The sequence below is a fragment of the Homalodisca vitripennis genome, chromosome 2 (genome assembly GCF_021130785.1).
Source record: "Homalodisca vitripennis isolate AUS2020 chromosome 2, UT_GWSS_2.1, whole genome shotgun sequence".
Classification (NCBI taxonomy): Eukaryota; Metazoa; Arthropoda; class Insecta; order Hemiptera; family Cicadellidae; genus Homalodisca; species Homalodisca vitripennis.
Window position 1 is genome coordinate 203,271,541 of NC_060208.1, and position 14,258 is coordinate 203,285,798.

The 14,258-nt window shown below is 31.2% G+C and overlaps 1 protein-coding gene across 2 annotated transcripts; it reads right to left on the reverse strand.

The window, feature by feature from the left end:
* Window positions 1-459: 459 nt before the first annotated feature.
* Window positions 460-13,812, reverse strand: LOC124355291 (methionine aminopeptidase 1-like). 2 transcript variants are annotated; one of them, XM_046806361.1, is made up of 8 exons: window positions 13,660-13,812; window positions 11,404-11,455; window positions 10,080-10,326; window positions 8,427-8,649; window positions 8,082-8,213; window positions 5,402-5,545; window positions 3,391-3,456; window positions 460-690 (listed from the first exon to the last, which is right to left on the reverse strand). In XM_046806361.1, exons 2-8 carry the CDS (start codon window positions 11,451-11,453, stop codon window positions 524-526), a joined length of 1,029 nt encoding a protein of 342 aa, XP_046662317.1. In that variant the 5' UTR covers window positions 11,454-11,455; window positions 13,660-13,812; the 3' UTR covers window positions 460-523. The 2 variants fall into 2 exon arrangements, with proteins under 2 accessions (XP_046662317.1, XP_046662318.1); XM_046806362.1 differs by having other exon boundaries at window positions 10,080-10,317; window positions 11,400-11,455; window positions 13,660-13,788.
* Between the last annotated feature and the right edge of the window lie 446 nt (window positions 13,813-14,258).

Below are 14,258 nucleotides of genomic sequence, written 5' to 3' on the forward strand. Positions count from 1 at the left end.
AACACTTTATTTGGCCAAAAACTAGGTATAGGAAAATAATATTATTGTTTTGTTAAAATTCATTGATTGTGAAGAGAAAATAAATGTTTTAATTTCATATATATATATATATATATATATATATATATATATATATATATCCAATAATCCAGCATATTTGATAATTCAGCATGCATCAAGTACTAACTGTGTTAGGTTTACTGTGCATTAATTAAATGGAATTGTATAAATCATAAGGTGGCACAAATAAAATATTAAACTAATATTGAAGAAATGGATTAAGTGATAGGACAAAGTTTTTTTAAACTTAATTAAGTGACTATTCAAAACACAATGATAAATAAAGAAATTGAAACTATTGTTAAAATTACGTCAAAGGTGGGATGATGCGGATACTTAAGTATGTAACACATTGAATACAGTAATTGTTAAATAAATTAGGAAAATGAAACCAGGATGAAAACAATGCAAAGAATTTTATTAAATACACATTGGCAGTCTGCTGGCAGACAGATAAGAGGCACTATAACTTATCCAGGAAGTACGGCTGGCCATTGCGCTGGGCTCGCGCAGTGAGTATCTCCACACCAGTGTCAGTCACGAGCAGTGTATGTTCGAATTGGGCTGACAACATTCCATCAGCTGTCACTGCTGTCCACTTGTCGGGCCACAGCTCATCGCGCCAAGTCCCTAAATCATCATCCGGGTGTAAGGTATGGGAGTAATCATATAATAAAATACAACATTTATATATTTTTATATCTCTTAAAGAGGATATTATCTTTATCATTAGTTTCATCACATTGTATTTAGCGCGTTTAAAAAACGAAAAATATTAGTAGGCATACATCGAAATACATATATTCACACAATTGTTATATAAACAAGTTTTTTAGGATGGAAAAAATAATTTTACAATGGAAAATTAATACATATGATATACCATTTTATTTTGAACAAACTACGTGTTTGTTTAAGTAGGTTTTAACATAAAAAAGTTATGATGTAACACACTGGGAAATAGAAATATAAGCGACTTTCAGTTAAGGTAAAATTGCAGGTAATTTTTATGCACAGAAAGAAAATAATTTCTTTTTACAATGATTTATTTGCACACAAACAGTATAGTAACATAAGTAGAATTTTATTAAAGTTGAAAATTTGTTGGTGCATCCATGGACGTCAGTCTTGGAGGATGAAATCTGTACCATACAGTACAGTTTTTAGCGACAATTGGTCCATGACTAAGCCCCTTTGTTGGAATCAGACAAGTACTTGTCTCTAGTATTTGTCAGTGGACCGTCAGCTGGATCAGAACCATGGCCAAATGCAGTTAGCGGACCGGGTTGATACTTTCGTTTTATGTTTAATCATTGGGGCCTGACCATCTCACCTATCCCTACCTACACCACCCTCTGCTAGCTTCAGGCTCAAGCTGATTAATTTGTTCAGTTTACGAAGATCTCTGAAGCATCCAGATTAAAGTAATTAGCGTGCCTGTGCAAATCTCCAATAGTCATCAATTGCAAGTCGCTGCCTGATTCCAAAATTTTATTTTAATATTTAAATTGTAAAAAAATAATAATTTTCCTGGTAACTTGATAATCTTGAAAATGTTAGATATTAAAATGACAAGTTTCCTGTTTAATGTTGATCAATGTGTAACACAACTGTTTAGCTTCAGGAGACTTTCAGAGTAATTTTAAACTTTTGGATTTATAACCTTTTGGAGTTTTGAACTTTTAATATTGTATAGCTTTGATATATTTAAATATTTATTACAATTTTAACAAGTATTTAATGTTAAAAAATTTTAATTTTCAATCTTTTTAAAGTAATGTTAAATAGTAATTAGTCATTGATCAATATTTGTAAAGAAGATTGAGATTGATTTTGTGAAGAATTTTTATTACAAGAAATTTTTATTTTGGAAGATAGCCAGGTTTTTTATTTAGTTTTTTGTGTGTGAGTGAATTTTATATTCAAAACAAGATATACTGTAAAAAACCTGTATTTTTGGAAAAAAAAGGTCATGAACGATAATAAATGCAAAGTTAAAGTGACTTGATTCGATATCCAGCAATTAAACTTACAATTGATCCAAATTTAAATGAATGTGTATTGTAATTCATTAAGAACACAGTACAAAATATATACACAATGCAAGTCACTAGCCATTGATTTATTAATAAGCTGATATAGTACAGCATAAGCATTCTAGTGGAAAATAATGTTCTACCTAATACAGTTGAAATAGAAATCATCGATTCAATAAAATTATGTTAACCCACATTCTTCAGAAGTGCGGTGATCCACACTCAAAATGTCCAATAAATACGAAATTTGTATAAATAGTAGACCCTTATTAACGACACTACAACCAGTGTCAGATCGGAGATTTATGTTCAGACCTTGTATCCTGTTATTTTACCCTTTCAGTGTTAACGTCCAGGTAACCAGATGTTTTAGAAATATGCAATAAAATAAATTGCCAACATCCTGTTTAACAGACGTTTTTAAGAAAATATATAATACATAATATTTTTATGTGTATTTCATATCAATCCGTATTAAAAAATAAAAATACTTTCTGTTAAGTATTATATAGTGCACAGATACAGCTGATCCAATTAGAAACGATAATGAAAGTTTACGATCAGGTTGTCAATGACGTCTTAGCTAAGACGCTTTGTTTTCATAGTTGTTAGTCTTCTGTTTTGGCGAGTGCTCTGTTAGAACCAAATTGTGTGTGTGTGTAATTTAGGCGTGTAATGAAATATTATAAATCGTTCGAGGTCCCCACTGAGTGCAAATACTCTTACAAGAATAGTGAAGGAATAGTACCAGGAGGAATAGTAGAGTTGTAGGAGGATGACAACTTTTTAACTTATATTTCTGTTATCCTTTAAATATTTGTAAATAACCAAAATCATGTCAAGCCTATTCTATTGTTGTTCTATCCTAAAATCACTTATAACAAAAGTAGTAAAGTTAGTAAAGGACATGGACATTTGCCAATCAAGATATGCCTATGAACACTAAGGGTCCTGAAATAAGCACAGGACTGTTGGAGGTGGAATTAAAGAAAGAGAACACAATTAGGTTGAGCAAAATTATGAGTAAAATATGCTCAACCAATAACCAGTGTTCAAAAATTGTTATACGAACACCACTTTTATGAGGTGTTTGTATAAAAAAAATGAGTAATATACAACTTACAAAAAATGTTTAAATTGTATGTTTGAATTTACAATGTTTTATAACAAAGACAGATTTAATATTATTTTTGAATTTCGTCTGAACAAATGCTTGAATAAAATATAAAGTAAAATAATAAATAAAATAATTAACACCTTATAATAGATAAAATAACTCATACTTCTGACATACCCTGTGATATCATTGGCTCGATGGTGAAACAATGACCTGCTTTCATGACACCCACTGCTTTATTTTCTGAAAAATAAATAAACACTTCAAACACTGGAATGAGAACAGAAGAACAAGTATTTTTCTTTAGTCATGATGAATGTTTTGAATCCCAAGTTTATTTCGCAGTGATACTCTCCTGGTCTGAGTGCTAAGCCACAAAATAGTTATTTTTACTATTATGATATTATAACTATCAGTTTTATTCTAATTTAATTTTTGGTGAAAATTATCTTTCATAAATAAAAATTATTGGTAAATGTATTAGTAAAGAGCAAAACTCGAGAATCGCTGGACCAACTTCCTCAAACATAATTCTAATTCAACAGAAACTTAACACCTGCTGACACTGTCCGCTGAAGTTTGTGAAAGAGACTGAAACATGTTTACAATATATAATCTTGAAAATGTAACAACACTTCTATTTTAAACCTTTTCTATAATCACTGTTGAACACAGAGTTTATCAATATAGAAAAAAATTTCAGTGAAGACATTCTTCTAACTGTAAGTTTTAGAAAATATTAAGTATACTTTGATGTAACACTTAATCAGTAGTAGTAATGCGGATAGCAAAGACAAAGTTACTACATCACTTTTACTCCAGATTGCGCCAGTAACAAACAAACAATTTATTACATTGAAAATACTCTTAAACACTATTATAAAACCTGCTTTTATAAACAAAACTGTGAATGTTTGCACATAACGTACTCCAAACTGGTTGACCTCTTTGATATTGTTATCATTTTTACAGTAGCCTAAGGAAAAACAGAGTAATAGACACTAATATTCCTTAACGAGCCATTCTTTCCGACATAACAGTCCAAAAACAACATGACTTCTAACACACACAAAAACTGTTATAAACAACTATTTTGTATGTTGCATGAACTTAATGAGGATTTAGTTCTTTTCCCCTTATACTAGAAGTAGATTATAAGCACTGGAGGTAATTCTTTGACTGAAAGAGGCTCCTCAAGCCTATGTCAAATCAACCATGCCAACAGGATATCTTAGGACTGGAAGTAGATTACAATAGCTAGAAGACACTTTTTGACCAAATTCTACATATGTAATAAGTATTCTTAATTTGGACAACAAGGCAAAAATAAACTATGGCACCAGAAATACCTTAAACAGGAAGTAATAGACACTTTTGTGCTGAAATAGGCTTTTTAGACTTACGTATTGTATATTTTCTTTACCAGAGCAACAAAACAAACTCAATTATGGTGTTGGAAATGTAATTCATTATATTCAATATAATTCAGAACTAATAGTGCCCCTATAAGTGCAAAACCTGAAATAAGAGCCAGGTTTTAAAAAGGCCTCTGAAGCTCTTAAACCATGCATACTGAAAGAATAATATGTATGTAACTACTGTTTCAAAATTATCTTATTATATACATAATTAAAAAACTGCAGACTTCAACTTTAGTAGCATTCATATTTAGAAATCAATTCAAGTTATTTCATTGGTAATTTAAAAACGGTTTCATTTTCCAACTTCAGTAACCCAAAAAACTGCTCTATAAAACCTAATGTCTATTTAATCTCAAATGGATCAGGAGATTGGAATATCTTCTAGTAATCATAACTTATCTCAGGTGTGTTTGATGTCATTCAAAAAGGATACACCTGTGGCATCCCTGTTATTTAACAGGAAATTGTGTACAAAGTTGTGTGTAACTAGTGGTAAATTACAATATAAGGAATAAAAATTGAATATATTTTGGTATTGTGTTTTTAACATCAATATGTAAAAAAGTGTATACAAAACCAAAAATGCCATATTATTTATGATAACAAATAATGGTTTTTACAGATTGCTTATGCCATGATATGCTAACGGACTCAAAGGGTTAAACCTATTTTAATAATTCTGAAATAGACTGTTGAACAATAAACAGATTAAAATTATATTATAAACAATATATAGTATAAAAAAAGTGATGGTATATGATACTGACTGGCGTAGTGCGGTATACTAGGCGCTGTATGAAACAACTGATGGATGCCATGGCCGCAGTAACTCCTCACCACAGAGAACCCATGAGCTTGAGCGTGTTTCTGAATCACGTTGCCAATCTCACGGTACTTCTCTCCCGGCCTCACTGAAACCAAAATTTCATTAATGCCTACTTCACAAAGCAGTTCAGCTTAGGCTAGAATTTGTGAACATATGTATATAAACACCTATAATACATAAAGAATACAAATAACAAAAAATGTATAAGATTGTTAAAGGTAATAAGGCAAAGAGGAGTGAATAGAAAATAAAAAAACCATGCAAGATAGAAAAAATTAAGATAAGGTTACAAATAGAATGAAGAGAGTACAAGACACAGAGGTAGTTTAAAGGTCTAATGGAGTGTGGGAGTGATGTTATGTAGGGAGGACCTATGTGGTAAGATTATTTAAATAATAGTAAGTATTATAACAGACTCCATAGATAATACAACAATATGAGTTTCTTTCTTATTATTACATATTGTGTTATTATAATTGTTCTTACATATTAGGGTGTAAAAATAATGTAATTTCTTTAATCACTCCACTCTTTCCCCACCTAATAATATATGGTTACGGTTTTGACAATTTTAAACATGGCATTACATTTTTGTATCAAAAAGATGTTTATACAAGTAAAGAATTGAAGGTACTTTACGATTAAACAGAGGCCACCGATAATAAACGGGATTTAGCAACTTTGGGGTGAGCAGTTACACAACAACTACTAATGGTTAGAATAGGTCAGATTAGGCGATTTAGGTTTTTAGTCTTTTTTCAGTGTTCAGCGGATTATTTTAGTGGTGTACCCGGTCTTTCTTTTTTCGAAATCCATTCTACAAGGGATTTCGTAAGTAAGTAGAAATTTTATAGTCGAATTACAATTTTTATAAGGGAAATTTGTTGTCCACTAATGTTAGCTCTCTTTTACAGGGATTATTGTACTATATTGATACAAAAAACTCAGACGAAATCGGAATGTACTGAATTAACCTGTTGACGAGTGCGCACGGCATTTGCCGTGCTGCTATGACGGTCCATACTGAGTACCTCACTGACCAGTGACAGACTTTTATGGAGTAAAATAAACAAAATCTTTTAAATGTTAATAAACTTGTTTATTATAGTTTAAATGCATATAAAAATACATTGTAGATTGTTAAAAGCAGTAATCTCGTTTTAAAAACTTTACTAGTGTGTGATACTGCTCAAAACAAGGATATATACAAAGGGCGACATCACATGTTGAACATTCATAGCTGGTTTCTATTCTTCTTTGTCCAGTTCGAGTGGTGTGTTTGCACACAGCACTGCCTGAGTAGTTTACGCCTCTTTGTGTCATTCTGGGGGAGTGGCCTTATAAAATGGCGACCTTGGAGGCGTAGCGGGTCTTGTGTCCCGTCACCGTAAAATAGTTTTTAAAAGTTATCACCAGGTGGCATCACAATACAGGACTAGCAACACTGTACAGAGACACTATTAGGAACAACTTAAAAGTTCCAAAAATCTGCTAGACGTCACAGGAAGTCAGTGAAAACGAACTGACAGTCATTAGTCTGAACGGAAAATGCCGTGCTCCCTCATATGGGACCAAACGGCAAATGCTGTGCACACTCATTTGGGTATGTTTTGCGGCACTCGTCAACAGGTTAATAATGCAACATTGCAAGAGAGTACAAGTTACTTTAATATTAGTTAAAGACTACTTTCAATAGAAATTTAATATTTAACAGAAAATAGTTTACTTACAGTTTTCACTTTTAGTCTGTGCCAATAGTAACAGAAAGTGACACGAGGAAGTCTTCAGTAACTTTTAATCCTTTTTTTAGTTCAGTTTCCAATTGCTTACATAGCTTCGCTTTATTTAAGCAATTGGAAATTAAATATTTAACATCTCATATAAAGATTATTTTATTAAATGCCAATTTTAATCATGAAGTTTTAATTAACTGCTTTTTAATAAACAAATTTTTAAGTAATTAGAGAAATTATTCTAAAAGTAATCCTGACTATATATACCCATAACTAATACATAATTTTAAACTGGAATCATAAGCGCTGAGACTAATAACAAAATTATGTCGAGATTTTGTGGGTTTTTCCAATCTCTACACATGTACATCCTTTCCTATTTTTGTATTAAAAATTCTATTATGTTCTCAGTATCATTAACTACTGGAATAAGTTTTCTTAACATATTCACGACGACGTGTACCTCATCGGGTACATGCGAACTTTCACAACTGCCGTAGTGTACCCGTTCGGCATCTGTAAAGTGCGTTGTGCACCCAATGGGGTACGCGTTGCTATGCATTTCATTATTGCGTTTTTATTGTTTGCCTATCTTGGTGGGTTTATTAAATTTGATCCCACACTTAATAAATACCTCAGACTATTGTGTACCCCGTTGGGTGCACGATAGCTTAATTTTAAGGTAAATTAATTGTAACCCTTTGAGTACATAGGGAAAAATTTTAAAAAACATAATAAAATAATTGTTTTTATACAAAATTGTGAAGCCTACATACCTTTCTCATTATACTTAAAGACGTTTGAAGTTAAAAAAACTTATTACCATTACTACATTACAATTTTGTGTATAGATCCTCTAAAACTGGGGAAGCATGTACACAAAGTTACCAATGTTAATCGCTTTGTCCAGACACTCCCACGTGACCTGGACCAGTTTCTTGGCTGCTGGACTCACATCTCCCACCAAGAACGTCTCGTTGAGGTCTCCATGGAAGTTACGATGATACACTGTCACGTCCACTGCAATATAAAATACTCAAATTACTGACTCTCCTCTATACTTGAAAATATATAGTAACACAATATTTTCTTAATACTTCTGTAAGTTTTTTTACTACACATAATTTGACATTATATAAACTAGACGTTAACTACATGTTTTATTGATAAAGAGAAAATTTGGCAAATACAACAATTTTCCACTAGCAAAATATAATATTATTATTGACTAACCATTACAGATATCACCGTTGGCAAGAGGCCTCAGGTCCGGAATGCCGTGGCAAATTACTTCGTTAACAGAGGTACAACACGATCTGGGGAACTGATAGTAGTTGAGTGGTGACGGATAACAGTCCCGTTCGATACAAGCTTCATGGACGACTCTGTCTATCTCATCTGTTGTCACACCGACATCGACCACCTTGGCCGCTTCGTCTAGCACCTCTCTGCCCAACTAAAAATAAATTGCTGGATGGCTTATAGATTTCTGTGAAAGGGAGAGGTTGTCTTGCCTCAGACTTAAACCTATTTTAATATTGTAGATACAACAGACTGATTGCAAGTTATTTCATATTATATTTGTTTATTTCTTAAATAATACTGTGTTGAGTTGATTTTATAATTTATATTTCAAAGTTAAATAAAAGAAATTTATAAAATTGTAGTTCAAATTAAATAAACTTGCAGGATTGTTAACAAATACATACAACCATACAGAAAATATCCTACACAAATAAGATAATATATTACAAAAATAAACATAGAACACAACAATGTATTTTAATTGTGTAGATTTAATTTGTCATACATATTAAGAAATCCAAAAAAACTTTAATTACTTACTTACTGAAAATAAAAACATTTACTTTATAGTCAATTTATTAGTACATTTGAAAGATCAATAGAAAACCTATATTGAGGTTAACACGTAAAAGGTTGCAAGAGGGTAATTTTATCATGCTCACTTTTCATCATATTTTTTGGTTTTACTTCAGTAGGAAATCTCAAAATATCTTGTGATTAGTTTGACTAACCGTGTCTCAAAATATAGTACTTTAATTTAACTGCAAACAAAACTGTGTCAATAAAACATAGATTGCAAGTATCGTGAAATTTGCTGTAAAATTTAGGCAACGCAGGAGGTCAAGTGATAGCTAATTGCAGGTGCTTTTTTAAGCATGGAAATAAAAAGATTTGTTTGTACTTCAAAGAAAAATATGTCTAATCAAAGAACAACTAGCAAAATGTAAATTCAGTTTATAAGTGAGTGATTGTATTTATAAATATAAATGTTTGTATAATGGAATTGTGTGAAGGGGACAACAAAATGTTAATAACTTTGAAAAGATAGTTACAGAACAGATATGAAGATGTTGTGAAGAAATATATGAAAAGAGATCAGACGAGTTCCTAAACACTGATATTGTTAATCACAATAATACTACAGAATTTTGAAAATTGCTACAAAACTGCTGCAGGTGCGACTCTAGCGTGTTAACAATAAAAAAACAGTCCAATGCCTATATAACTGTACTGTTCAGTATTGCAGTACATTGTTGCATAACATATCTAATTACTTTTAATAAGTTGCAGTAATTAGAAAACTTACTAAATTGACTTAATTCAAAGTTTAAATTTACTTAGGCTTCATATGTAATTTCTATTACCACAGATGCCATGGTTAATCCCCACAACATACAAACTCTCTCTGAATAATGAAGAGTATACTGTATCTAAATTGAAATAAAAACAATGAGTTTATTCAGTTACAAAATACAATATAACAAATTACATTCATTTCAATATTTAATAAACCTACAAGCACTTGAAACATTTTGAGATCTGAAGTTTATAACTGTATTATAACAACCTAATATCTCTTACCTTACAAGCGACTCTCATGCCCTCAATCTCTTCATCTGACAGTGTTTTTATTTGAGCAACTTGTTTGACCTGCTGTTCCGATACGGGTAGCCCTGTGGGATGAGTGGCGTAGTCAGGGCGGGGGATGTGGGATGGCACACACCGTGCAGGCGTCTGGGGGAATGGCCGCAGTTTTCCCGTAAATTTTTGATGTGGCCATGGGTCGTACTGGTCCGGATATCCTGGACCTTCTACACCCCTCCACCTTCTGTAACACGGGCGAGTACTGACTTCCTTCCATAGGAAAAGAAAAAGTGGGATGGTGACAAATTAGATTAGTAATGAAAATTAAAGTAAGTTTATAATCGTATTTATTCATTAATTGCAAACCCAGATAAAAGTAAACGGCCATACTTGTGGTGTTCTAAGAAGGGACCTGATTGAATGTCAGAAGTCATTTTAGAACAGGACCTGATTGAATGTCAGAAGTCATTTTAGAACAAAGTTTATTTTTTTTGTTCAACAATGAGTTCTCTGTTGCAAGCATAAAGCATTACAAAGTTTTGTAAATACTCAACTAACATTCATATTTTAAAAATTTGCATTTTAAATAAATTTAAAAAAAGTGGTGTAATTTTGATTTGATAGAGGGATAAAGTGGATACATGTATCATTGCTTAAAAGGTGTGCCAAATAACCCAAAACTGTGTAGCTCCCCTAGTATATTATATATAGCAACTAGTGGAATATTTGACAGATATATTAAATTTGACATTAAATAACTTGAGCAAGTAATTAAAATCTGAAATAGTTCTTCCAACTCAGTTGAAAGAAGAAGTATTTTTGGGTTTTTGGGGGACAGATATCAATCTACAAACCACTTAATATAGTGCTTATATCTACAAACTTTAGAAAGAGGGTAGTTTGGGCTCTGGTACACAAAATCTACTTAAAATTAATTAAAATATAATCACATTTTGTTAAGTGTTTTATTGAGATGATTCAAGGAATAGCAGAATTACAGACACTGACCATAACTATGTATTCAGGTAACATGTTCACATACAACTTTTCTGTTGTTACGGCATGTTCAGGATTATGATACTGGATTTATTATGTTAGATGCATGCTTAACCCCTAAAAAAAAATCAAAACAGTTGTATTTACAACTTTAATAAACTTTCCTTTGGTGGTAAGCATTTTTTTAAATAGAGGATTAATCTCTTACTACTGTTAATGCTACAACATTTTAAAATATATAATAAACTCTAATTAACTAGCTGGTAATAAAGAACTTTAACTGAAATGAACAGAAGTTTTGGCTCTATTCATAAAATAAACTTACTTGCAATTTTGTGTAACACTTTGTGATCTTTCCAATTTCCTTTGAAGCATTCCTGTAAAAAGTCATAATAATGGTATTAGTCCAACAATTTATTGATTTTTAAAATTTAATCACCAATCAAGGCTATTTGGGAATAGAATTTTGTACTTATAATTATAAAGATAATAACAAATATTGTAGAAGATATCTTTTTGAAAAGAATGGTGTTTGTGTGAAGACTCAATTTAACCCTAATGTCAGCGAAGCATAAAATCGCTAGATTCTCATGAAAATAAAATGAGGCCGCCACGCATAAAACAGTGTAAGATCAAATTATTTAATAATAATTTTTGAACCTCTTATGACTATAGTAAAAACATATAAAAAATCCAAATATTTTAAAATGGTCAAGCAACCATTATTGGATCAGTTCATATGAACTGACCCTTTAGGTATTGTGAATATTTTATTGCATAAATATTTCCCACAACTATTATAATCAAGCATATTTCGTGCTAAATAGAAATTAAAATCTTAAAATTTGTTGTATAATAATAAAAATGTTTTTTGCAAAGATCTGTAGAAGGGTAAAATAAAATTTCCGCAACAATCAGTGCAGGCTGCGGTAACCATGCTAAACCTCCATAGAGGATTACTATGTTAGCTTCATTCGACACCTGAATTTAACATTTTTAGTTTATTAGGTCGTTTCAACACATGATTATCATAAATGTTAATAAAAACAGTTTAGTAATTGTAATAAATTCAAATTGAAAAAAACCTGAAGTTGATACAATACTTGTAAAAAAGTATTTTTCCTTAGCTTATTTGGAAATTAATATTCTGGAACTACGACGATAATGCTTTACTGTATTTTAATGATGAAAAACAATAAAGACTAGGCCTATGGTATAAGAAAATACATTAATTTGTTTCTTAAAATTTTCTATAGATAAATAATGTAACATAATAATGCAATAATGTTTTTCTATTAAAAATAATGTATTGCTCACCACTGTAATAGTTAAACATATTTATTTATAACTATAATGTAGCTATGATGGGAAGGGTTGATTTAATACAGATTTTGAGTTCAGCTTAATTTCACCTTCCATTTAATGCAGTCTGAAATTTGCTTAGATGGACATTGATTCCACGTTTCAGGAATGACAGCATCAGATTTCAGACACTGCAATAGTGGAAGGTTAAAATGCTGCCAACTCAACATTTGTATAACTAATTATGCCACTGCAAGGCTGATTATGAAACCTCAAATTTAACTCTCTATGGCTCTGCTATTAACAGCTGTCGTTGTTGGATTTGGAAAATTCAAAGAACACCCCTCCAGGCACAAAGGACCTGCAGATAATGGACTGATCCATTACAACAGGTTAGAGACATGAACACTGTACTTTATAGAGCATTAGCATTAAAGAGATTTAAAGACTTTTCCGATAAGACAAGAACTTTTCTGATTCATGTTCAGCGATGATTTTACATGGAAATAGGCTAGTTACAAAAATACTGATTCCTCCACAAGTACCTATTAACTGCATTGTGAAAAAGTTTACAAAATTGGATTGTTTAATCCTCCTAAGGAGTTGAAAAGGGAGTAAAAATGCATGTCATATACTAACCGTAGGGCCTAGAAGAAACATACATATAGGCCTCAATAATAAAGGAGACATGGGAAATGGGCTAACTACCAGAGCCAGAGGGTTAAGACTAATGGCCTTAATCTTTTTTTTAGACAAAACAAAATGTTTGTTAGTGTCCTCAGTCTAAGCTACTTCATTATTTTGGAGTACCCATTACCAAAGCCTGTTTGAAATCACTCTCAAGTCATATCTGTAGACTACTATTAATATTCGGGAGGATGAATAGCATAAGGTAAAACATCAAAATAATAGTTACAGACACTGACAGTTAACTTCACAAATACTTAAGTTAAGAAATGCTTAACCTTTATATTATTAAAACATTTTTTAATATTTTATCAATATATTATGGCTACTGAATAGAGGCAACCTTTTTGCAATGCTATCATTAACAAAACCTTATGGTATTGTCAAAAATGGGTTTATTTTTATTCTAAAATCTGTTCAGTAAATATTACATTGATCTGTTTATAGAACATAGGCTTATCTCAGAAAGTTCATAATCCTTGCTTAGGTGTACTAAAAATAGAACTAAGCCTAGGTTCTGTAAATAAAGCAGGTTAAGGCAAAATACCTAGTGTTATAAAGAAAGTGTATGTTATGAAAACTAAAAAATTACCTGTGAACAAAAATATGAACCTTGAATTCCTAGTTTAACACAAGTTGGACACTGTAATTTCGCAATTTCATTGCACCCGGGTGATTCACATACTCTAGATGCAGCCGAAGCCATTTTAGTACCTCTACGGCTCTACCTCTTCACTTCTAAAAGTTAAAAGTAAATTCTCTGATTCTTTTTTTAACATATTGTAACGTCTTTAATACTTCTATGGAACATAGAAGATATAAACACAAATACCCACTCAACGAAAATGCAGCTCGACATCTTAGACTTTAATGTTTCGTTAGGTTTTATGTATATATATATATATATATATATATATATATATATATATATATATATATATATATATATATATATATATATATATATATATATACATACATATATATATATATATACATACATATATATATATATATATATATTTAACCGAACGCACACACAGACACGTATATCTATATGTATTGTTTAAATATCTTTAAAGTTAATTGTATTTTCAGTGCGTGAATTTCCTAATTCACAAAAACACACTGTAGTCCACCCTCTGTACAAGAGAAGAGCGAGGAACGTTTGTAGTAATTTCAGACCTATTT